General features: G+C 56.6%; 1 protein-coding gene and 2 long non-coding RNA genes across 5 annotated transcripts in view; 2 read left to right on the forward strand and 1 right to left on the reverse strand.

The window, feature by feature from the left end:
• Positions 1 to 1,267: 1,267 nt before the first annotated feature.
• On the forward strand, positions 1,268 to 4,451 carry LOC120884554 (uncharacterized). Its single transcript, XR_013435688.1, has 4 exons — positions 1,268 to 1,636; positions 2,409 to 2,773; positions 3,506 to 3,669; positions 4,257 to 4,451. It is a non-coding gene; the product is annotated as an uncharacterized LOC120884554 (long non-coding RNA).
• Positions 4,452 to 6,505: 2,054 nt separating this feature from the next.
• On the reverse strand, positions 6,506 to 14,126 carry LOC144376205 (uncharacterized). The gene is made up of 2 exons (XR_013436425.1): positions 13,583 to 14,126; positions 6,506 to 13,378 (listed from the first exon to the last, which is right to left on the reverse strand). It is a non-coding gene; the product is annotated as an uncharacterized LOC144376205 (long non-coding RNA).
• The window catches only part of Map2k3 (mitogen-activated protein kinase kinase 3), a 28,589-nt gene continuing 16,879 nt past the window's right edge, over positions 12,172 to 23,881 (forward strand). Inside the window, exon 1 of one of the 3 annotated variants that reach the window (XM_005339438.5) lies at positions 12,172 to 12,426. In XM_005339438.5, coding sequence (XP_005339495.1) covers positions 12,378 to 12,426 — 49 coding nt within the window. In that variant the 5' untranslated portion in view covers positions 12,172 to 12,377. Of the gene's footprint in view, positions 12,427 to 14,014; positions 14,039 to 21,841; positions 23,779 to 23,881 lie in introns of those variants that run through there. The other 2 variants (XM_040269652.2, XM_078043068.1) reach the window with 2 other exon arrangements.

The following is a 23,881-nucleotide window of genomic DNA, read 5'->3' on the forward strand; positions in this document are numbered from 1 at the left end:
CCCGACTCCCCGGTCACCGCCGTTGTGCCTTTCCTGGAATGCCCTGGAAAGGGAATCCTAGTGAATAGAACCTTTTATCTGGTCTCTTTTAATTGGGCAGCTCTCATTTGAGCCTCATCAGTAGGGTCACATGAGTGTTCCTCGTCCATTCCTTTTGTGTCACTTAGTGATGTCCCACGGAGATCGGGATAGATGACAGTTTGCTCATCCATGGCCAAGTTCATGGACATTTAGATTCTTTCCAGGTTTTTTTTTTCCTTTGAAGTTTCTGTTAACATTTTCGTGCAGGTGCACGTGTGTGTGTGTGTGTGTGTGTGTGTGTGTGATTATGAACATGGTCATTTCTCTTGGCAGTGGAACAGCTCAGTTGTAAAGTCAGAGTCCACCGAACTTCATGACCACCCCCACCACAACAATGGGTGAGGATTACAGTTTCTGCACCCTCTCACCAATCCCTGCGATCGCCAGTCATTTTTTTTTAATATATATATTTTTTAGTTATACATGGACACCATATCTTTATTTTGTTTATTTATTTTTAATATGGTTCTGAGGCTCAGACCCAGGGTCCCTCACGTGCCAGGCGAGCGCTCTACCGCTGAGCCACCACCCCAGCCTCTGATTGTCAGTCATTTTGATTTTTTTGCCATTCTAAACAGGTGCGTGGTGGAATCTCCTGATGGTTCTATTTGCATTGCCCCGACTCCCAGGGCTTCCAAGCATCTTATTTGCAATCCAGAGCTTCTCTGGGAGGTGTCTGTTCAGATACTCTGTGCATTTTTTTTTTTTTTAAATTCCGTTGTTGGTTTTCTTACTGTTGAGTTGCAGTAAGTTCTTCCTATATCCTCGGCGCTAGGCTTTTATCTGAGAGGTGTTTTGCCAGAGTTTTCTCTCCGGGTTATTTTAAGCATTAAATCCCATCGTGCACACTCCTGTCATCATCATTATTACGATTTTATTACTCCACAGTGTCCTGTGGCGAGGAGGATGTGCCTCCCACCAAAACTGCCAGGGCCACCTGCCAATGGAACCTCCTCAGTGCCCTGGAATCCACCGAGGTCCCCCTCCCCTCCTCAGGGATCCCGCAGCCTCCAGCAGGGCTCCCTGGTCACGCTTTCTGGGGTTGTTTGTTGTTTATAATATTCATTTATCAAAACCTGCCAGATGGCCTGGGCTGTCTGGCAGGAGGCTACGCGTGGGAGGGGGAGGAAAGGCCTCAGAGATTGGCCTTGCCCTTCCTGCCCTCCCTGAGGGACAAACCCACTGCCTTCCCATCTCCTGGTCCCCAGCATCCTGGAGGCAGGCAGAGATGCCCCCACATTGGTGCCATAACCTTGAACCCAGATCTAGGGTGCTGACTCTCATTTGCTATGTGAGCAATGCAGATGCCCCAAATCCCACATCCCAGAAAGGGGGCCTTGGAACTCTGGACACATGTTCTTCACACTGAATGTCATCGCTCTCATTCAGCACATGCCCATCCGGCCACACCACACAGTGGCTCCTGAGCGCCAGCAGGTCCCAAGTGCCGGGTTCCCCATGAGTGATCTTGCAGAGAGGAGTGCTTGTCACCGAGTCCCTCTCCTATTTTACAGATGGTAAAATTAAGACTGAAAGAGATGAACGGAGTCACTCGGTAAGTCAGCAGAGAGCAGGACGGGAATGCAGGCACTGTCCCCCAGCCCGAGGGGACATTGACTGCGGGGGGGCCGGACGGAATCTACTGCTTCTGTCTCTTCATGGGACCTGTCCCCATCTGTAAGGCCACAGTTCTGGGGGGGGGGGCGGGCAGGATGGCGTCTGGGCATCCTTGGTCAACATCACAGCCCTCGGGATCCCCCACCCTCACCCATGATGCTCCTTCCCCCTCCCACCCCTGGAAGCTCATTTTGGCTCCCATCATCCCTGGCAGGTCCGATGGCACCTCACCCTGTCTACGCAAGAGTCACCTTTATTCATTCAAAATTTCTCAGACCCTGCTGGGGGCCTGGTGGATAAAGGGAGATCTGGCTATGTTAGGAGTCTGTCTAGGTTAAGGCTCCCTGCCTGCAAACCAGACCCTTCCAGAACTGTCTCCCTCAGAGGTGCATCCCGTGTGGGAAATGCTGTTTGCACAAGGACACTTGGTGCTCATGGAAAAATACTAGAGAGACCCAAATGCTGTCCAGCCGGGGCCTGGCTCACTCCACCCAGGGAGAGTCAAGCAGGGGTGTATTATGCAGTTGCAAAACAGGACAAGAGAGCTGTTCTTGTGCTGAAATGGAAGGATATAGAGGAGAAAAGGGAATTGTGTGTGTGTGTGTGTGTGTGTGTGTGTGTGTGTGTGTGTGTGTGACTCTGGGGTGCTCTACCACTGAGCTACATCCTTAGCCCTTTTTATTTCATTTTATTTTTTTATTTTGAGACAGGGTCTTGCTAAGTTGTCCAGTCTGGACTCCATCTGGTGATCCTCCTACCTCAGCCTCCCAAGTCATCGCGATGACAGGCGTGTGCCACCATGTGCCCAGGAAGGACATACAAGAGAATGTTAAGTGAACAAAGGTGTATAGGGCAGTGAAAAAAAGGAAAAAAAAGATCTTTACTTTTTTCTGCAAGGATGCCCAAGGAGCTGACGACACTGGCTGAGTTCTGGGCAGGTGCCAAGGGGTTGAGGATGGGGGTGGGAGACACTCTTCACCCCTCTACCTTGTCACCTTTTGGATTTGCCCCCACCTCCAGGAAACCTCTGATGTTGTTGACCAAAAGCGTCCTGAGTGACTTCAGTGATTCAGAGGTGAGGCTCAGTGCCCCCTCCTGGTCCACATCTAGGTGTGCTCGGGAGGTGTCTCCCGCCAACTCCCACCTGGCCCCGCTTGGGGTCGGGCTGGACACCTCTAAAGGAAGGGCCCCTTTAGGGGAATCCGTGTGTTCAGCCAAAACCCTAGTCCACGGAGCCCACTTGGATCCAGTGAGGACGCTCTTCATGCCCCTGCCTGGGCCTCACTCAGGAAGGGTTGGATCTAGCAGCCAGACCTCCCTGAGCTCTGACTTTGTGCCAGGAACCTGCTAACCCTGACCCCAGCCCTTTCAAGCAAGTCTGATGAAAACACCCATTTTACAGTTGAGGAAACTGAGCCCAGTTAGATCCATCACAGGCCAGCGTGAGACACCAGTAAACCCGAGGAGAACTCAGTCCCACAGGCTCTTGGCAGCCTCCTGAGGCCGACTGGCCTGGGTCCCTGTCCTTGAACCCATTGGAAGACCTCGGCTCAGGGTGGGGGTCCTTTCTCTTGCTTGGGCTGGGAACCCAAAGATGCATCCGGCCTGGGTCTGTGGGTTCCCGTACGGTGTGATGAGGGTTTATGGGACGCTCAGAGGAGGGACAGGGAATTCTACCGGGGACACCAGAGGCTTCCCAGGCTGAACCAGAAAGAGGAGAGGTTATCAAGTCCCTGGCTCCTTGCAAGCTCACTATCTTCTCTTCCCACACCTACTGCTCGGCCTGCTTTTATCTTTTGATTTGCAGGCTTCTCCGTCCTCCATCTGGGGGAGGCTCCAAGCTGCCTTATCGCCCGGCCTCCTCCCTCAGCCTCCATCCCTTTCCTGCCTGCCCAGCCACTGTGGCCTCTGGCTCTCAGGTCCTGTCTGCACACTTCACATCCACCAGTGTCCCGTGCTGACCTACTCCAGGTATTCCCAGTTGGGAGGGGGAAGCCCCCTGCCAGGGCCCTTGCACTAAGGCGACACGCAGACAAACTGAGAAGTGCAGTGGGTGGCCATGTGAATGGTCACTGTCTAGGATACAATTCCAGAAGGAGTAATGGAGGTTTGAAAAAACAATGGCTGTAAATTCTGACATTCCTTCAGTGAGAGGCAGAGGTCTGTGTCTCTACTCTTTAAAATCTGAGTGGGCTGCTTTGACCCACGGAGTCAGTCAGAAATGATATTGGGTGACCACTTCATACTGCATCAGAAAAGGCTGCGTGAAGTGTCACTGGGTGACCTTAGAACAGTCACACTCATGAAGGTGTTCCAGTGCACAGCCCTGGTGGGGCCCGGCTCGGTGTCTTTCCTGCCCAGCTGCTGGACACGCAGGTGATGGACCTTCCAGGTGGAATCCAGCTGGGGGTGGTGGTGGCATGGGACAGAGCCAGGACCTCCCTATGCCAGGTGTTTTTGGTCACAGAGTTTAGGTCGGTTGGTGTGGCAGCAGGACGTGGGGAGGGTGGGGACTTTGTGAATTTCTTCATCCCTGATCACCGTTCCTTCATCGACAGCTACCTGCTGGAACCTTTGAGGGACTGGGGATGTGGCGTGGCAGCACCAGCTTGGAACTTGGCTGGAGGTCAAACCCTAGACCAACTGTTTACCCTGCCCCAGCAAAACCATGGGGCAGGATTAGATCCGGGAACATTTCCTGGGACCCTTGCTACTTTCTCCAAAAACCATTAAACCATACTCAGTTCCTGACACCATTGTAGTTTGGAGTCTTTTTTTCTTTTTTTTTGGTACTGGGGATTGAACCCAGGATGGCTCTACCATAGAGCGGCATCTAGCCCTTTTTATTTTGAGACAGGGTTTTGCTAAATTGTCCAGGCTGGCCTTGGGTTTGTGATCTTCCTGCCCCACTCAGACTCTTGAGTTGCTGGAATTACAGACCTGTGTCCTGGTACCTAGCTAGTCTGGGGTCTTAAAAATCACTAGATGGTGTTGAGACCCCCTTCTGGATCTGAAATCCTGAGACGATCTGTTTGGGTAATCCAGAAAGGCTGCTCATCAGGAGCAGGATTTGAGCTGCAAAGAATAGGCAGAATTAAAATAATTATGGTCTTTTATCTCTTGATATGAAAATATTATATCAACAGGATGTCACTCCGTGGTATTAGCCTATTAAAATCTTATATATTTAATGCACACTGAAAAGAATACAGACTTGTTGCAGAAATGTTTGACAGAAGAAACGTGAAGAAGAGAAACAGCTGGGTGCAGGGGTGCACCGTTGCAATCCCAGCTATCTGGAAGGCAGGAGGATCACAAGCCGGAAGCCGGTGTATTTAGCAATACACTGTCTCAGAGCATAAAAAAGAACTGGGGATGAGCTTTGGTGGCAGAGTGCCCCTGGATTCAATCGTCAGTACTGCAAATAAAGGAAAAAAAAAAAAAGAAAAAAGTGGTGGTGGGGTGGTGGTGGTGGGGGGAGAGAAAGAGAGAGAGAGGAAGAAAAAGATGAGCCCCACCTCTAAGCCCACCTCTGCAACACAGGCTCTGCCCTGTGCGTAGGGACAACTTTGAAGATCTTTGCATCCTTCCTGCCACACAGATCCGTCCTTGGCTCACAAATCCTCCAGCACCAAAAAATAACCTACAGACTCAGGACAGTGTAAATCTATCCTCAAGAGGCCAAAGAAGCCACAGCTCTGATCATGCCCGGGGCATCCTGGCTGCTGGCCCAACAGATGTCAGAATCCATCTGAGTCCTGGGCACCAGGGGATAGGAAATGAATTCCCTTCATCAGCGGCTCCCAGGCTCCCGGCAGCCCTCCTCCACCAGGGACAAATTCTTCTCTCCACCCAAGAATTTTTGCAACACTCTATAAAGCAGCTTCCCAAGGTCAACCATCTGAATGCCCTTTCTTCGTTTATACAAGAGCAGTTCCAGGTTGGAAAGATGGGGTGGGTGAGCCTGCGACCCCTGGAGGAGCCTGGGGGGTGGTCAGGGTGGCAGGCAAGGGCCTTTAACTGAGGGCCGCAGTCCTGAGCAAAGGGCTGGAACCCTGAGCTGCTGCAACCCTAGGATGGGAAGTCTCACTGCCTCCAGGGACACGCAGGCTCCTCTCTTCATGGCTCAGGGGGGAAAGGAAACCCCAGCATCTGATAGCACTTCTCCTTTAAGCGTTTCCTGGGCCACATCTTGAGTCCAGGACATTCATGGGGCTTGACTTGGGGTCTGGCTGACTGCCTGGTCTGGTCTCTCCTGGGACTACCATGACCTCTCGGAGCCAGCAAGGCAGCCACTTCAGACCTTGGACCAAGCTAAGGCCCTAGGTCTACCCAAGAGCCCTAGTGGGGGGGGGTTCTGTGTCCCCCAGAGCAGACCCTGGCCCACCCAGAGCAGACCCTGACCCGGGGTCCTCCTGCTGGGTTCCCAGGCAAAGGTGCTAATCCTGGAGAAGCTCACGGTCAAAACAGCCACGTAATTGGGGAACAGCCAATCAAATGCTTGACCGGGCTGGGGGCGTGGCCCAGGTGGGGCCCTGCAGAGGCTGGCTGTGGCCTCGCCCCTGGAGGCTGCAGCAACCAAAGCTGCTTTCACTCCTGTGGCTCTGTCGGGTGGCTGTGGTTCTTTTCCTGAGCCTGTAGTTGGCAGGCAGGAGTGTCCCAGAATAACTCCAGAGTCTAAAAATATTCCAATTTTGCCCTCTCACCACCTGGGCCGTTAACCTCCTAACCTCATCTCTTTCCACCCCTTCCCTCCCCTTACGTCCTCGACCCTGGACACAATGACCTTTCTATTTTTCCTTAAAGCTTACTTTAAAAAAAATTTTTTTTTATTAAGGCAATAGTACACACTTGGCTACTTAGCCCTGCAAGATGCATAACAACCACCCTAGAAAAAAAACCCAGTAGCCACCTGCTCCCCAGGACTGCTCACACTCCAGGAATGAACCGAGTCAAGCATCAATTATGTGCTGAGCTCCTAGAACTGGTGATAAAACCGTGGCCTAAGTTTCCACCCTCCCATATGGGGTTTAGAGTATGATGATTATGTCAATATTGTTTCAGGCTGAGCTCAGCTGTGGGGTACATGAGGACTACTTTTCTATTTTGTGTTATTTGTTTTTCCAGGAGTTCATAATTGCCTTGGTTTCTTCTTGCCTCCAACTGGGCACTCAGTGGATCCTTTCAGTCTAGAGACTGGATCTTTGGTTATGGAAAACTGGAAGACAGAACATAATTCCTGACTCAGTTTGTTTCCATCCCTACCTGCCCCACCACCTCCAGAATATGTATTTGGGGCGGGGGCTGTCATGTCAGTGGTCTGGCCTTGGATTGGCTCTATGCTCAGGAAAAACGTGTCGACTGCACGCATGGGCGTGAGCATAGGCCCTCAGCTCCCCGAGGATCTCCAGTCTTACTTAGAAAGGAGCTGCTATGGTCAGAGCTTCCTGGGAATCGAAGATGCTGCCAGGGAGAGGATGAGACTCCATCAGGGGAGGATGTTAGCCCCGTCTGGAGATGGCTGAACGGGGACAGAACAATGACGAGAATGGACAGGATGGTGAGTGATTGACTCGAGGCCACTCAGCTGCTTTCTGGTTAGATCAGAAGACAGCCCTCTGCAGGCAGATACTGCATCCAGGCTGAGGCCTTAGCTCAGTGCCAGTGTTCTTCTGCCTCTCTTCTCCCTGCTGGTGTGACCATGGGCAAGTTGCTCGTCTCTGTCGGCCGACTTCTCACCTGTGACATCGTGATAAGACCTCCGCTGTGGTCCTGCATTCCAGATCACAGGAGCAAGCCCTCTAGTAAGAAGCCTGATGCAGTTTTGTAGGTGGTTGTCAGGATCATCTGGGCTCAAAATCTGGTTTCATCCTGCTGTTGATGCGACCTGGGCAACATGCCCGACGCCTTGGCCTTTGACAGTTTTCTCATCTGTCAAATAAGGCTCTAACCTCACCAGCTTCATGAGGCTGAATGTGAAGTCGTGAGGCCTGGCGTGCCTGTCCTCCACCTCCCAGGAGGATGCACCATGTCTCAGACCTCGGGGGGCAAAGAGGCACCATGCTGAGGCTCCCAGGATTCCCTTGACAGGTGTCTGTGTGACCCACAGGGTTTTTGTGCAACCTTAGCATGAACCTGGACTTGCCAGACCTGAGGGATCCATCAGAAGGAAAGGGCTGGTGTCTTTTCAGAAAGCAGCAGACGAAGTTCGGAAGCAGGGCGATGCAGGCCATTTTAATGGAAGCATGGGCAGTTAAAGGCAGGGGGGGACAGTCGCCATCGGATAGACTGGAGTTTGGACAGTAGTTCTGCCTTCGCCAGTGGCCTTTTGAACATGCCACGTCCTCTCTGATTCTCTGTTTTCTCTTCTGCTAAATGAGAACAATCGATGACCATATGAATCTTGCTGGAGTGTTGCTTTCCTCCATTCCTCCAAGTATTTGCTGAGCGCCTACTGTATGCTGGGGATGCTGCGGTGACCAAAACAGCTTGCATGATGGTGACTCCACAAGAGTATGTGCTTTGAGGGATCAGCATATGGCCATTTAAATAAAGCAGGTGAAGGAAAATAAAAAAATAGATAGCTAAAGCAGGTGAGCCCCCCCTTCTGGTTTCTCCTGTCAATCATGGCTTCAGAACCTGACCCTGAGCAACAGGCTTCTACTTGCCTCCAAGCGTCTCCAAGCACTTTTCCAAAGCACTATTCCGGGACTGGTCTGATGTCGGGCTGCAAGGAACCAGTCGCATTTCTGCTTTGGGTCTGATGGGAGAAACAATGACCCATGATGAGAAGGCCCCGGGCAGGGGTGCTGGGCAGAGGAGGACAAGGAAGAGACAGAATGTATCAGGTGGAGAATGCAGGGAAGGGCATTCTTGGCCAGGAGCACAGCTTTTGCAAAAGAACGGCTCAAGGAAGAAGGCTTGGGTTGGGTGTGCCTGGACCGGGAAATTCCCCACCTGAGAAGCCATGGCAAGGTTTGGAGCATGGCCAGCTCTGTTTTTGGAAGGCTGTCCCTCTCATTGCAGTGTGTAAGGCACGGGGGTAGGATGGGGAGGGCTTCGAAGATGAAGGCATGGAGAGGAGGAGGCTAGATGGGGGATCAAGGCCAGATTCTGCAACGGGGCGCTTCGGAGCACGGCTGTGCTGGAAACGACCACCAGAGGGCGCTGCGAGCCAGCAAGTCATGGAGGGCGCTGCTGGTGGCAGTTCATTCCACAACACAGCTGTGCGCGCTGGTTGTGTCTGTTAACGTGCCCACAATTGTGTATAGGCTTGTGCACCCCATTCATATTCCTGAGAGTGTGCTTGTGTGTGGTCAGTACACACGAATGAGACTGTGCAAGGGTGACCATGGGGCCACTTGCCTCCCACCACCCTGACCGCCCTGGGCACCTGCTTTTCCCCCTATAAGCCATTCGCCTCAGGACCTTTGCATATGCTGTTCCTTTTGCCTGTAATGCTCTTCCCTTCCAGAGAGGCTTTTCCTGGCCTCCCTCTTTAAAATGACAGCCCCCATTTCAGACTCGCCATTTGTCCTCTCCTTTATTTTTCCACCTAGAATTTTGTCCCTCTCTGACATCCTAATACGTAGGCATTTTTTGCCTGTCTGTTCTGCCCCACCAGGTCATGTCCGTGAGGGCAAAGAGTTCCAGCCGTCTTCTTCAATGGTCTGCCCTCAGTGTTAGGCACTCAGTAAGTGCTCAGTAAACATTGATTCAATGAATGAATAAATGCATGAGCTTCTCCCATCTCAGTCTGGGCTCTCACTCCATTGCTTTCTTACCCCAGGTCTTGTCCACCTCAGCTCACACCTGTGTCCTAACTTGGGCCACACCCCTTCCCATCCAATGTCCTAGTTTCCCTGCATTCGCAGAGAGGGGTGTTTGCAACTTTTTTTGGCGGCTCTCCGGTGCTACTCCTCATCGCAGCAGCTCTGCATCCTAACCTGATCCTCACCTGTTTCTTGCCTCTTCTGCCTGGAAAGCTCCTAGTACTGGTCCTTCAAAGGTCCCGTGTCAAGGTCACCACATGGGAGAAGCCATCCCTGACCTCACTCAGGCAGTCAGGCCCCTTCCTGGGACTCCTGCTTATGGCGTCTATTTATAGCACCCCACATAGTGTTCTGTGATTCTTGGGCCCTTTGTCAGCCTCCCTGACTAATCCGTAAACTCCTCCTATGTGGAGACCTTGTCTGAGTCATCCTAGCGCCTGGGAGTCGGGCACGGGACTAGAGTCGCTTCAGCCATGTCTGTGGCATGCTTTCCTCCTTCCTCTGTCCATTCCTCAAATAGTTCTTAGGCACCTACTGTGTGCCTTGCTTTGGGCTATGCTTCAGGAATGCAACAGGGAAGGAGACGGGGCAGAATTCCTGCTCAGGAGAGGTGGATGGGCTGGTGGGCGAGATGCATTGGAAACCGAGGAAATCAGCAAAGCATGGGCAACAAGGATGCTGGGCAGAGAATTAAGACGGATGGGTCTGAAGACTAGGAGAGCCTATTAGGGATATTCATGTAGGAGGAATTTGAGAGACGAAAGGTTTCCCAGCTCCAGGAAATATCAATGGGGTGGCAAGAAAGAAATTCCAGACCGAAGAAGAAGCAGCATTGGCAAAGGCCCTGAGACAGACCCGTGTTGGCATGTTCAAGGGACAGCACTGAGACCTCTCAACATACCAAGAAGCAGGGTGGGAAAGGAGGAGGCTGGGAGGAGTAGAAGCTGGAGCAGTTGGCAGGGGCCTAAACCCAGAAAACCTGCCAGACCGGGCTTGCAGTTCTGGTAGGGGAGATATTTGCTACCGGGTGCCCATTTTTCAGATAGGTAAGTGGAGGTCCCAAGGTGTTCCGGACTTACTGTAGGAGGTGGTCTTCAGGGTGTTTATGAACTCATTTCCTGCACAGGTGAATGCTAAGTTCTAGGCCAGGTACTTCCAAGACTGAGCTTGTGAAACGCTGCCTTCAGAGCATTTCATTATTCCACAGCCTAGCTAAGTAAACTGAGGCTCAGGGGTGCTGAGTGACTTTGTCAAGGTCATCCGACTAGGAAGTGGGAGAGCAGGCATTGGAATCCATATCTCTTTTTAGTACAACTCATGATTTTCCATCCTACTGCCTGGAAAGAATGAGCAAGAGACACAGGAAGAGAATAATGATAATTATAATGTCTTTCCCTCTTATCTCATCTGGCATTCCCCACCGCTGTGTGGGTGAGGCCCTGCAGGGTCCCCGTTTTACACACAGGCAGCAGAAGTCCGTCCCCTGATCTCCACGGGTGGAATCTGCTTCCCTCAGGTGAGGTCCCGGACAGGACCCAGACCTGTGTCAGCCTGGGCTGCCAGGGCTGACCCCTTGACTTTTGCCGGGGCTTCCTGACTTCACTGAGCCCTGACTTTCCGTCCAGAGTCACCTGATTCCCAGCTCCAGACTGGTCAGTGGTCCCTAAAAGTCCTCCAAGTGGGAGCAGAGAGTGTGCTGACCTAGGTAGGCATCATACAGATGAGCTGGAGGGCAGGAGGGAGACAAGTTCCAGGAGGAAGCCAGATTGGGAACCTTGGTCGAGGTTTGCCAAAGGTTGCAAAATGATACCTTATTTCTTTGGAGACTCAATTCCTTCCACTCGTGTTAAACACGGCAGGGGGGGGGGGCGCTAACCACGACACCACAAAGAAGGCTACTTGCACTGACTTGTCATGAGCCACCATCAGGTTCACCAACTGCTCCTCCACCCTGGCACGGTCCCTCTCACGCGTAGGGGCTCGTGCCTGTTTGCTGATGCAGGACATAAGTGCGTGCACGTGGGGAGTAAGGTGCTAAGCCCTTTACAACAGTCAGTCAACAAACATTTACGGGGAGCTCCGAGGATGCCCGGCTCCTGTGCTCCTCGGCTGCGCCCGGGAGGCAGGGCGGTTATCGCCGCTCTTCAGAGGCGGAAACGGGAGGCCCAGGGTGTCAGCGACTTGCCCAAGGTCACCCCCCGCTACAATGTTGCTGAGTTAGATCTGAACCCGGGTCTCACTCAGGAGCGCACTTTTAACCCCGGTAGCACCAGCGCCGTGGGACTACCCTGGGGGAATCTCCGGGTTTTTCTAGATTACGCACCGGGGACGCGCCCACGCTGCGCACCCGCTGGGGGTACCGGGCGGGGGCGGGGGTGGGGTTGGGGGTGTAAAGGGGCGGGGCTCGAATTGAACAGGCAGAGGGCGGGAGGGTTGGTCCCTGGGGTGGGCGGGGCTTATGTCTTGATTGGCAGCGAGAAGGTGCAGGCTCCCGCCGGGGAGGGGCGGAGCTGGACCGAGCTGGGGTTGGCCGAGGAGCAGGCGGGCTTGACAGACCCGGGTGGGCAGGGTCGGATCCTGGGCTCGCGGTGGGCGTGGTCTGTGCTTGACGGGCAGGACCAGGACGGCGTTTGATAGGCAGGGGCCGGGCCCTGGAGACGGCTGGGCCAATCGGCGAGAGGGGGCGGGACCTGAGTCGACGCCGTCCGGCCGAGGCCCCAGCGGCGCTGCCCAGTCTCACTGTGGCACCGCCCGTCGCCAGACGTTTACTTGCAGCCGCTGCTACCGCCTCTGCTTGTCCGTCGCGCCCGGGGGCCGTCCGCCCGCAGCCATGAGTGCTCTTGGCCCCGGTGAAGCCCGCCGCTGCCCTCTCGATTAGTCTCCGTCGCCCGGGACCCGCCTGCCAGCATGGAGTCGCCTGCCCCGAGCCAGCCCGCCAGCATGCCTCAGTCCAAAGGTAGGCGCGCCCGCCGGGACAGCGACCTGGACCCCGCGCCCGACCCAGTCGTGGGAACCCCCGACCTCTGTGGGAGCCTATCCCTTCCCCGTGCCGGGTCTTGGCAGCAACATTCCTGCTCAGAAACCCTCCCTGCTTGGGCTGAGGTCTCTGTGCCAGCCTGGAACCTCACCTGGATCCCCAGGTTAGGCCTTGGGACTGCACCCAGGCCCCGAGATCTCCCCGGCTGGACCCGAGCTAGGAATTTGTTCTTGCACACCCCATTCCAGGTCAGGAACCTCACCCTGACTTCCTCAATGGAGGCCTTAGGGGTGCAGCCTGGGTAGAAATTAAGCTGTACCCAGGTGGGATTCACCCTGATCCCCACCTGGGTCCCCCGTCTGCCAGCCTCACTGGGCTGTGGCGCTGTGTCCAGGATGGGATGGAACTCTAGTCTCCGTCCGGGCTCCAAAGGTATTCTTGTTTGGGGTGGCGGGGGACACCTTGCTGTGTCTCCAACACAGGTGTCCCGACTACACCCTTGTTCAGAAGGCTCTGTCCTCCCCTCCCCCATCTCTCTCCATGTCTGGAGGCCCGACATTCACCCCATCTCTGGCTGCCCTGCACCCCCCATCCTGCAGCCCTGTCTCCCCAGAACATCTCTTGGCCTCCCATCCCTCCCTAGCACAGCCCCTTCTCTGTGGGGCTCGTCCTCGACTTGAGTTGCAGCTTCTCTGTGCACTTGGGGAGCTCACCAGCTCCTGTATCGTGGTGTCTTCAGCCTGTCCCTGCTGCCTGGGACCTGGGCTGGCTGCCAGGCCAGTGTGCTGGCCGTGAGAGGGGGCTTGCTCTTTTCTTCTCCAAGGAACTGGCCTTCCTGGAAATTTTTGTGAGGTGGCTGTGGTGGCTGTGGCAGTAGCAGCAGCAGCAGCAGCAGCAGCAGGATTTATCACGCGGTGGGGGAAGGACGAGACTTGGAGAGAGCAAAAGGGGGATTTTTTTTCAGGAAGAGGAAAGGATGTTTTTGGCATGTCTGAGTCTCAGTAGGCTGGGCTGTGTGAGAGGGTTCCAAACCGGACATGTCTGTCGTGAATGGGCTGACTCCCAGCTCACTGAACCTGCTGCTGCCTCCCCCTGGCAAGCCCCTCAATGTCTCTCTGAGCCTCAGTGTCCTTACCTGTAAATTGGACCTCAAGAGTCAATGACGTGAGATTGGGAATGCACCAGAGCAGCCATGGTGGTGAGCTGGAGAAGAGCTCCGCATGGTGCAACGTGTGGCACATAATAGGTGCTCAGGAAGGGCTAGCTGCTGCACATCTTATTATTACCGTGTCTCCTCCTGCAGAGCCTCAGCCACGTGGGGTCCGGGCCTTGCCTCTGGTTTGCAGCTGCAGAGGCAGCAGGAGGAAGGTCACAGAAGCACTCGGAGGCCCTCAGGGGTTGTCTCCTTTCCTCCTTCTCCCTGGAGGGGCCCAGACCTCTGGAGCCAGTGGGGTCCTGGGGAGGGTGTGGGCTCTTCCCGGCCCCTGCAGCTGGCGGCTGGCTGCGGTGGCTGTGGGCTGGAGCTGGGTGGGCAGGGTAATTACGTCTTACATAAGTGGGAGGCCGGATCCCTGACCATTGCCCAACTGCTGTGAGTAACTCAGGAGGCACTCGCCGGGGGAGGTGGCTGGGGAGAAGCTCGCCCCGTGCAGATCTCGTGGATCTTGGGAACCGGGAAATCAGACGCTTCTCCGCGGCTTGGGAGAGCATGGGAAGGAGTTGGAAGCATTCTTTGTTTTGGGAGGCATTTCAGCTCTCCCAGGCAGTTGCGGGATTGTGAATGGAGTCATGGGTGGACAATGCTGTAGGGGGACGTTGCTGGACCCCCATGTGCTGTGTGACTTGAGGCTTGACCTTGCCCTCACTGGGCCTCTGCAGAGAGCCGGGGTGAATCTCCAGCAGGATGATTTGTGGATTGCATGGCTGTCAGAGACCAAACCCAGGGGTCTCGTGTCCTCCCAGGGGTCTTGAGAAGGATGCGGTGGGGGAACCGTGATCTCCCTTCACCCCCAAATGCCAAGAGCGGCTACTTAACAAGCTTTTTCCATTGCCATGTGTGGGTGTCATTGATTCGCCACGACCCTGCTTACAGATAAGGAAACTGAGGCTCAGAGGCACTAAGTACCTCGGTAGGGTGCATCACGGTGACGCATGGAGTTGGGGCTCCACAGGACTGTGTGTCTTGACAGGGGTCTCTCCAGCGCTTCCCTAGGTCCCATTCCTGTGCTAGAGCTTGACTAAGCTGTGGGACACCCCCATGTCCATTGGGCATCTCCTGGAGGCCAGGCCAGACCTGGAGGATGGACTGAGGCAGACCTGGAGGCTGCCTGTCCTGTGTGCTGCTTGTCCAAGCTGACACACTGCAGCCTGACCCGTTTGACAGATGTGAAACCAGGACCTCACAGGGGACTGACTCCACTGAATGCACAGAGCAGGGGTCCTCACCCATGCCCTCCCCGTCCCGGGCACTGGGCCCAGCACAGAGCTCTTCTCCACCTCTTCAGAGGAATTCAAACCAGGAGGGCGTGGCTGGGGCCGGACCTTCTGGGTGCCCTGCCTTTGGGCTTCCTGCCTGGCAGCAGGCACCTGCCCTGTCTTCTGTGCCAGGAGCCTGGAGAGTTCTCTGTAGGTCCCGTAGCCCTGCTGGCTCCCCCATGCCATCTCTGGCTGGCGTCAGAGGCCAAGGGCAGCCGGGGGCTGGGGCTGGCGTGCAGGACACGTGTGGTCAGCATGACCCGAGTCTGTAGCTACCTTGGTCCTGGGGGGGACCCCACATGTGTGGTGTTGCTGTTCCCAGCAGGGCCTGCCTCTGCCTCCTGCCACCCTGGGAGTGCCACCCACTGGACATGTCGTGGCGTGGCTGGGTGGGTGCACAGTTCCTGGCTGCCCGGCCAGGCTGTAGGGAGCCTTGTGCTGGCCTGGCCTGGCCTGGCCCTGCCTTCTGTGGTTTCGGTCCCCCCCTCCTTCCCCGGCTGTCGGAAAGACTGGAGGGTGGCACCTTTGGGACTTCCCCCACCCCTGGTGTGACGCACAGGAAACTCTCTATCAGCCAGCCCGTGGCTCAGGGCCTGAAGGGAGCAAAGTTCTCCGTGGGCCTGTGGGGAGAGGGCTGGGGCAGCTGGGCTTCCGGTGGGTGAGTCAGCAGCGCCCGGTGGTGCTGACTCACCCTGGGCATGCCAGCCAGTGGCTGCCTGCAGCACACAGGGTGGTGATGCTGGGCCTGGCCGGGGAGGAGAGGCCTGTGTGCCCGGCCCATGGGCAGCACCTGGCCCTGGGCTGAGGTGCAGGAGGTGGCCTGGCCTGGACTTTGGGCGCTGGGCCAGGACCCCGTGGTTAGGCCCTCTGTCCCATCCAGAAACTTCCTCTGGTCGGCAAACGGGGCTCTGCTTCCTCTTGCTCACTGAGCGGGAGCAGGTGACGGTGGATGTTTACTGCCCTTGGCCCAAGAGACTCCCTGGGCTCAGATGTGCAGCCCGGAGCTCAGGGACAGCAGAGGCAGTACAGGGTCAGCCGGGCTGGCCGGGTGGGTCTGCCTGAGCTTGCCTGGGACAGCTGTGGGGAGGTTGGGAGCCCGCCTGCCTGGGCTCAGGTCCCGAGCTGGGTCCCTTTTGTGAGGTGACATTAGACAAGTCACATCTGGTGTATTTTCTGCACTCAAGTCAGTGATTTCAGTTTCTTGGACGTGCGTGGGCCCTCTTTCAGAGGAGAAGCCTCAGTTTCCTCCCCTGCAGAATGGGCACGGGGACCCCCTGCTTGTGTAGGTGCAGACAGCCTCTCTCCACCGTGGCCAAGTGTCAGGTCGTGGTCACGGCAGGACAGACGGCCTTCCTCAGAGAGGCAGGAAGTGGTGGTGGGGGGTGGAGCCTCCGTGTGCTGGAATGGGACTGGGTTCTAATCCTGACTGGCCAGCTTCCTGTCCTGCCTCCTTGGCCAGGGACATGCCCTCTGTGACCCTCAGTGTCTAAACTGGGTAAACACCCGTCCCTGGCAGGGTGGTGGTTGAAGATCAGAGATACTGTCTGTCCGGCAAAATGGCATCTGCTAACTGTTTGATAATTGTGATGGTTGTGACTACTGTTCACTGTGAATCAACAGGACGTGGCGGGGGGGTGGGGTGGGGGGCTTCTGCTCCTGCACTTAAGGGCTCAGGGGTGCGAGCGATCCTGCAGGATGGACTTTACTGCTGGCCATGACGTATCAGGCTTCAGGACTTCTTGAAAAATAAGAGTTGGCTGAATTCCGTGTACCTCATACTCTTTGGTCCCCAAGCTGGAGCTGGGACGAGCAGGTGGGGACCAGAGAACTGGGCGACTGAGTCTTTTTGCAGGTTTGCCCCTGCAAAAGAGATTTCAGCCAGCTGCTGGGCCCCTCTGAGGTTCAGACACCAGATCTAGGTCCCGTCCAGTCCAGGGAGGGTCCTTAGTTTCCCACCCTCAGTCCCAGGTACGGACAGGTCCCCAGTCCTCAGTGCCCATCATACTCCCCCTTCCCTGTGGATTCCTCTCTGGGGTGTCACAGCTAAGCTGGTGTCCCACGTCTGGCTTCTCTGCGAAGCCCCTCTGTCCATCAGTCCCCTGCCCTGGGTGGCTTGGCCAGACCTTCCTGCCATGAATGGGCCCTTGGTCAGGCCTGTCCCCTGCTCTGTGACCCTCCTTATGATGTTTGGTCCCAGCAGCTTTTTTTTTAAAAAAAAATTGTAAATGTATCCACAGATACCAAAAGGATACAAAGAATGCACCTCTGTATTTAAAAAAAAAATGAGAGTCGGATGAGTTCTGTGTACATCATACCCAGCTAAAGAAATCCAACTCGACCCGTATCCCCACCCCTGTGCCTTCAGTTTCCCTTCCCTCTCCCTCCATAGCTGTCTAGCTTTTATGTTAATCATTGTTTACTTTTCTTTGTTATTTTTAAAAGTTGAATTTTTTTTTTTTTTTTTTTAATACTGGGGATTGAATCCAGTGGAACTTTACCACTGAGCCACGTCCCCAGTCCAGGTGTGAAGTGACAGGCACGCTCCGTGGGGCAGGGCTGAGAAGGGCCTTGGGGGTCAGAGCAGGAGTTGGGGGGCAGAAGCTGGTGGGGAGCAACGAGCGTGGCTGGCACCCTGTTGATGGCGGTGTGACGGAGGCCTGTCGGGACAGCTCTGGCACAGCACCGGGGATGCCCACCTCGCTCCTCGTCCTTGTCTGTGACTGGGCCTTCTGGTGGCCCTCAGAGCAAGCAGGCTTCTGCAGGCATGGCCGCCCCAGCCCCACTCACCTGCAGCAACTTCCAACACAGCAGGGCTGGTCCTCGGCCTGGCTCTGCCCCGACCTGCCCCGTGACCTCCCCAGCCTGTTTCCTCTTCTGAATGAAAGGGATGAGGAGCAGCCACGCCGCCGCAGGACTGCTGCCGACCGTGAGAAGCAATGCGACCTGTCCATCCAGGGACGCCATGGTGGCTAGTCGGTGCTGAATCTGCATTTGAGCCACTCAGAGTGTTTCTTTTCCAACCAAGAACACCTTTCCCCCATGCACTGATTTTGCTCTGTAGCGATGGTGACAATAAAAGCCAAGAGGACACTGGGCAAGACAGGTGCCTTTGCTTAGTCATTCTGCAGAAGGGGCAGCGTGGGGCTGCCCTGGGGCTGGCCTGGCTGATCTCATACCCCCCAGGTGAGCTGGAGCTGGAGGGAGGGCCCCTCTCACGTGGAAGCCCCCATTTCCAGTCACGGCCTCTTGAGGCCTGGTGCACGGGGCCCATTGTGCACCCAGGGCTCCAGGTCAGAGTAACCACTGATCGGAGCTGTTTGTGCAGGTTTTTTACGTGCACGGTCTCACTTAGCCCTCGTGGTTACTCAGTAATGTGTCCTGTTGTTATCGCCCCCATTTTATGAAGGAGTCGATCGAGGCCTGGGGTTGGGGACTGACTTGCCCAAAGTCACAGAGGTCCGCCTTGGGAGCAGGGACTTATCCTAACAACCTTTTACCCTGGCTGGCCCTCTCTTGGAGGTCACTGTCATTGCACACCCACACCCAGGGGCGGGAAACAGACTCAGAGAGGGAGTTTGACTTGTTCTTGGTGTCCCCACAGCCCAGGTTTCCTGGTACCACTCCTGGTCACTTGGCCTCTGCCAGAGTGGTTTGGGGCAGATGACGTGGCGACTCAGTCATGGTCCGGGGAAGGCAGGGGCTCAGGCCTGGCTGGGTTGCTGTCCTGGTTGGTGTGTCGCATCAGCTGAGTCTCGGAGACACTGACTGCAGTTCTGAGCAGCCTGCTGCTCGGTGCCCCGGTCATGCAGGGTGAGCCCAGCTGTCCCCTTCAGATGGCCAGGACTCGGAGCCCAGACTCCATCAGCACCAGGACCCAGACTTAACCAGGCCCCTTTCTTTCTTATTGATTTTATTGAAATTCCTTATGCTTAGTAGCTGAAGCTGTGCACAGACATCTCAAAGGAATGAGAAGAACGTTTCTTGCATTTTTTTCCTGTCTTCCACAAACTGCTCTTTGGCTGTCGGTGCTTACTGTGTCGGGGAGACGGGCTGCCAGGCTTTTGATTTCATAAACCCCTGGCCTCAGTTTCTTCATCTGCAAGATGGAGATCATATTAGTTCCTGCCTCACAGGGTGGCTGAGAGGGGCTCAGGTGAGATGCAGTGCAGATGGTGCAGTGCTCAGCCTGTGCGGCTGTATCAACAGCTCTTCACCCACATGGCTGGGCTTATGTTAGTAGCTTTAGATGCTTGTCCCGAGGAGTGTGTGATCAGCAGGTGTGGACTGACAGACCAGGCTCTCTGGGACAGGGCTGTGAAGGGCCTTGGATGTCCATGCAGGAATTTGGGCATGATCAGGAGGTAAGTGAGGAACATTGCTGGCACTCAGTGAATGACTGAGTGTGTGGTTGGTGCTTACTAAATGTCAGTGGAAGTTAGAGTGTGGGGGTGGGTTGTTGGAGGGTGCAATTTTTGGGTCAAGGGTAAGGGATTTTTTTTTTTTAAACGGGAGATTAAACTCAGGTGGTGCTTTACCACTGAGCTATACCTCCAGTTCTTTTTTTTTTTTTTTGAGACGAGGTCTTGCTGAATTGCTGAGGCTGGCCTCAGACTTGCAGTCCTCCCGCATCAGCCTCCTGAATTACTAGGGTTACAGGTGTGCACCACCTTGCCTGGAAGAATAGATGTTTTGGTATCCTTGGGGATGCAGGGTCCAGCCCAGTGAGGTCTGCTGGGGGAAGGAGATGACCATTTCTCATGTTGATCTCTGTGAGGTCAGCTGTCTGGTCCCCCTGCTGGGTGAGAGGACCTGCCTGTGGCCCACCAGCCTCTCCTCTTTGCCTGCCTACAACCCTTTGTGCTCCCTGTTCCTGGGCCCGGCTTCTTTGGGCTCCTGGTCATCCCCTGCCACCCGCTCTGCTTCCTCTAAGCCTGGGTGGTTCTTGCTTGTGTGGTTTTCCCCCCTCAACACTGTGCCCATCTCCGACTAGAGAATCCCTTGGCCGCGGTAGGGCTTGTGTGTGTGATGTGGGCTGTCGAGCAGCATCCCTGACCTCTGCCTTGCTGGACGCCGGTCTTACCTTCCCCCTGCCGGGATGGCCGAGAGTGTCCTCAGACACGGCCGCACGTGCCCAGGTGGGAGCAGGATTCCGGGGGGTGGACCTGGGTGTGGAGGAGGGTGGATGCTGTAAGATGGGCCATGGGAACCCCCAGCCTGCGCTCTGCAGAGTGGAAAGTGAGGTGAAGGGTGGGGTGGTACCCAGGGCCCTGGGGGGCTGGAGCCTGGCCAGGTGGCCACATGCAGCCGGGCAGTGGGAGGTCGGAGCACGCCCTGAAGCGGCTCCCTGACAGCCCTCCTTGTTTCTCACTGTGAAGCAGGAGCACAGACAGAGGTGGTGGCGTGGAGTGGCTGTGAGGCTGGGAGGGGCGGGCCTGGGAGTGGCATGTCGTAGGTGCTCAGTCAAAGAAGCACCCTTCCTTCAGCCCCCGGATTTCTCTCCAAAGCCCCAGGGCAGGGTCTCTGGGACCTTGGGGACAAAGGAGCACCTATCAGGTCTGTCCTTGCTCCCTGTGGATGCTTGGCAGTTTTGGCTCCCAAAAGCTCTTGGGGGGGCTTCTCTGAGAGCATCGGGGGCACTAGAGAGAAGGTCAGGTGTTCAGCTCAGGCTTTGGTTCATGGCAGCCAATGAACATCAGCTCTTGAGGTGAGGCTCTTCCCTCTGTGCAGCTGTGGGTCAGTCTGGCGAGGTCTCTCTACAACCCTGCGGGATGGGACCTCTGGCCAACTACGTCTCAGCAGCCACATCGGTTCCTTACCCCATAGGAAGGAGCTCTGCTGGGGCGGTCAGGAGGGCCTCTGAATAGGCAACTGGCAGGGCCGGTTCCCAGCTTGGATCGTGTTGCAGGGAAAGGCATTCTAGACAGGGGGAATGGCATAGGCAAAGGCCCTGAGGTGGGAAAGGAGGTGTCTTCCTCGAGGCATGGTGCGTGCGCAGCGAGTGAGGGGTGGATGGGAGGGGACAGGGCAGGAGTTTTGTCGGTACCTTTGTGGCAGCGGGGTGGTGACTTCAGATCGTTCTCGGACTTCCACCCAGCCTGACTTCCTGCCTAGGGGCTGCTGTGGGTCCAGAGTGACCTGAGGACACGCGGCCGGCCGCCTGGCACTGGGCTCACCCGTGCCAGGCCCCTGCGAGCTAGATGCTGGCGGGCTTGTTGTGGATGGCCCTGGCAGCCCCGGAGCCTCTGTTTGTTGTGGTGACGGTCGCTACCTTGAGCCACACCTGGGTAGCCTGGGGCTGCCTGGCCATCTGGCCTGGCCCTGACGTCGGTAGCAGAGAGTGGCATCTATGGGTGGCCTGAGGCCTGCCTGTTCCTGGGCTGTCTCCGTGGTGGCCTCGCCCACTCCGACAGCTGGTGCGGTGCCCTGTGGAGCCCAGGTCACTCCTGACGCAGGCCTTGATGCCTTCAGGGCAGGTGACAAGGCCAGGCTGTGTGCTGCCAGCCCCGGGGCGGCGGAGGGGTGGGGGGGGCGCGGTGGCCTCACCACGCAGCCCAGCCACTGGTGCGGACGTGCCCTTGATGGATAGGGAAACTGAGGCCTGGCCATCCTGTGACCCCTCGCACCCACAGGGTCCCCCAACTTCTGCGCAGGGTGGGTGGGTGGCATTTCTGCCATATTCTGTTTTGCAGATAAGGTTCCTGAGGTTCTGAGTCTGTGTCTCGGGGTCACCACTAGCTGCAAAGATTTGCTCTGTCGGCCACCTTCCAGCTGCTGCAGTGTCACCCTCAGCCCCTGCCCGGATCATCCCCCGGAGCCCAGGCGGTGACTTTGATCCAGAGGCAGGGGAGGGGGTCTCTCTCAGGAGCTGGTAGTCCCACACGCCTTGGTTTTTTCTCTATTTTTTCCTTGGCATGTAGACTGTGCCAGACCTGGGAGACCCTGAGTGGCCTCTGGGTCCCCAGGCCAGTTTGTTGTTTCCTGCAGAGCCTAGGCCTGCCTCTCCACGGAGCAGGGCCTCTGCGCAGTTGGGCCTGGCCTCTGGGAGTCGGCCAATCGGCCACCTCCTGTGTCGCTCCCAGCTGGGCTCCACCCACGTGGCTCTGTGGCATGGTTGAGACTGGAACCGAACATGGCTCAGAGGTGGCTTAAGGGACAAGGGTCTCCTTGGCAGGTGGTGGCAGGACCTTGGGCATTTCCCCGGCCTCAGTGGCCATGGCTTATGGGGTGGTACGTGAGGACACAAAGGGCCACTGGGTGGGCAGAGAAGTGGGCAGAAGCTCTTCCAAGGGGCAGGCCTATGGCTGGCACGTCTCTGCTCTGCGGCCGAGCTCTGCCACCCAGGAGATCCTTGGTGCTCTGGGCAAGTTACTTCTCTGCTCAGAAAACTGCAGCCTGACCTCAGGGCTCCTGGGAACAGCTGGCAGCTCCCTGGCTGCCTGGGTCCTTGCTGTCGCTGCTGATCAGATGACGGCTGTGCCGTGTTCAAAGGGCAGACTCAGGAGGGCCCCGTGGGCGCCAGCCCAGTCGTGCCCTGCCCCTCCATAAACGTAGATTCTTCTTGAGTGCCAGCCCTGTGCCGGGCAGGTGTGGACACAGAGCCCTCTTGCCTGTCCCCGGGGATTGGCCTGCCTGGGGAGAGGGGGTGAGGGCCTCTCAGGTGGCCTTGGGAAGGGCAGCGAAGGCTGGTGGGAGGGCTCCGGAGGCCCCCAGCCCCACTGCCCAGAGCTCACCCTGTCTAGTGCCCTCACCTCATGGGTGGGAAGCCGAGGCACGGGGACAGCACCATGTTCCAGGAAACACCAGGCCGCGGAGCCAGCAGCCCTGGCCACACATGCCGGGCCTCAGTCCCCTGATGGGAGCAGTGGGGTCCTGGGAGGCAGAAGGAAGTCCTTGCCCATCTGGGCTGCAGGCCGGGGTCTTCGTCTCTCCCCATCAGAGGCCTTTCTGGGGTCAGTGCCCCTGCTGCAGAGGGGACAGGCTGAGGTTCCGAGAGGCAGGGGGGTCCAGGCCAGCAGGTGGGAGTTGAGCCCAGCTGTGGCCCTTTGGACCTGGGGGAGAGCCCGGGGCTGGGATGCCTGTCCTGCCCACCAGGCCTCAGCCCAGGGCCTGCTGTCCCCCCCAGGACTCCCCAGCCTGCACCTGCCCCAGCTCTGAGGTGGCTGTCTGCACAGAGTGACCCCCCCTGGGGGACATCAGGGCTGGGAGAGGAGACGGGAGTGGAGCCGGCCCTGATGGAGCTGGGCTTGCCCCCTGCCTCCCACGCCTGCGCCAAGGTTGAAGGGGAGCCGTGCGGGAGACTGCAGGGAAGCACCCTGGACTGGGTGGCTGTGCCTTCTCCCTCACCATCCGGGCTGCAGGGAGGCGGAGGCTGGGCTGGCTCCTCCTCAGGCTGCAGGGGAGAGATCCACCAGGCCTCTGTCTCCCCTCTGTGTCTCTCCTCCACCTCCCCTTCCCTGCTGCCTTTCTCCCATGTCCCAGTTTCCCCCTTTTATAAGGACACCCGTCAGACGGGATCGGGGCCCACCCTCGTGGCCTCCTTCTCCTTTAATTACCTCTGTAAAGAACTCATCTCCAAATAAGGCCACATTCCAAGGTCCCGGGGTTAAGATTTCAACATGTGAGTTTCTTTCTTTTTAAGAGACCCAGTTCAGAGCCCATGACAGAAGCTCAAGGCCTAGGTCCTGTGCAGGGTCAGCAGGGCTGGAGCCTGGCAAAACCTCAGCCTGTCAGCCCTGGCCTGGATCACCCAGGCTCTGTCCCCGGCTGCCCAAGCCTCCTCTCCATCCCCATCCCCCAGCCGAATCAGGGGACATGTGTGGCCTCCCAGGTGGACAGTGGGGTCAGGCGGCTCTGATGGTGAGGGTCATGGCTGTGGCACAGCTTCTAGGAGGGTAGGGTAGGGCTCGGGCTGTTTCAGGGAGCCCCATTCCGGTGCTAGGTGCTGCTCCCTTCTTTCCCG

The sequence above is a fragment of the Ictidomys tridecemlineatus genome, chromosome 3 (genome assembly GCF_052094955.1).
Source record: "Ictidomys tridecemlineatus isolate mIctTri1 chromosome 3, mIctTri1.hap1, whole genome shotgun sequence".
NCBI lineage: Eukaryota > Metazoa > Chordata > Mammalia > Rodentia > Sciuridae > Ictidomys > Ictidomys tridecemlineatus.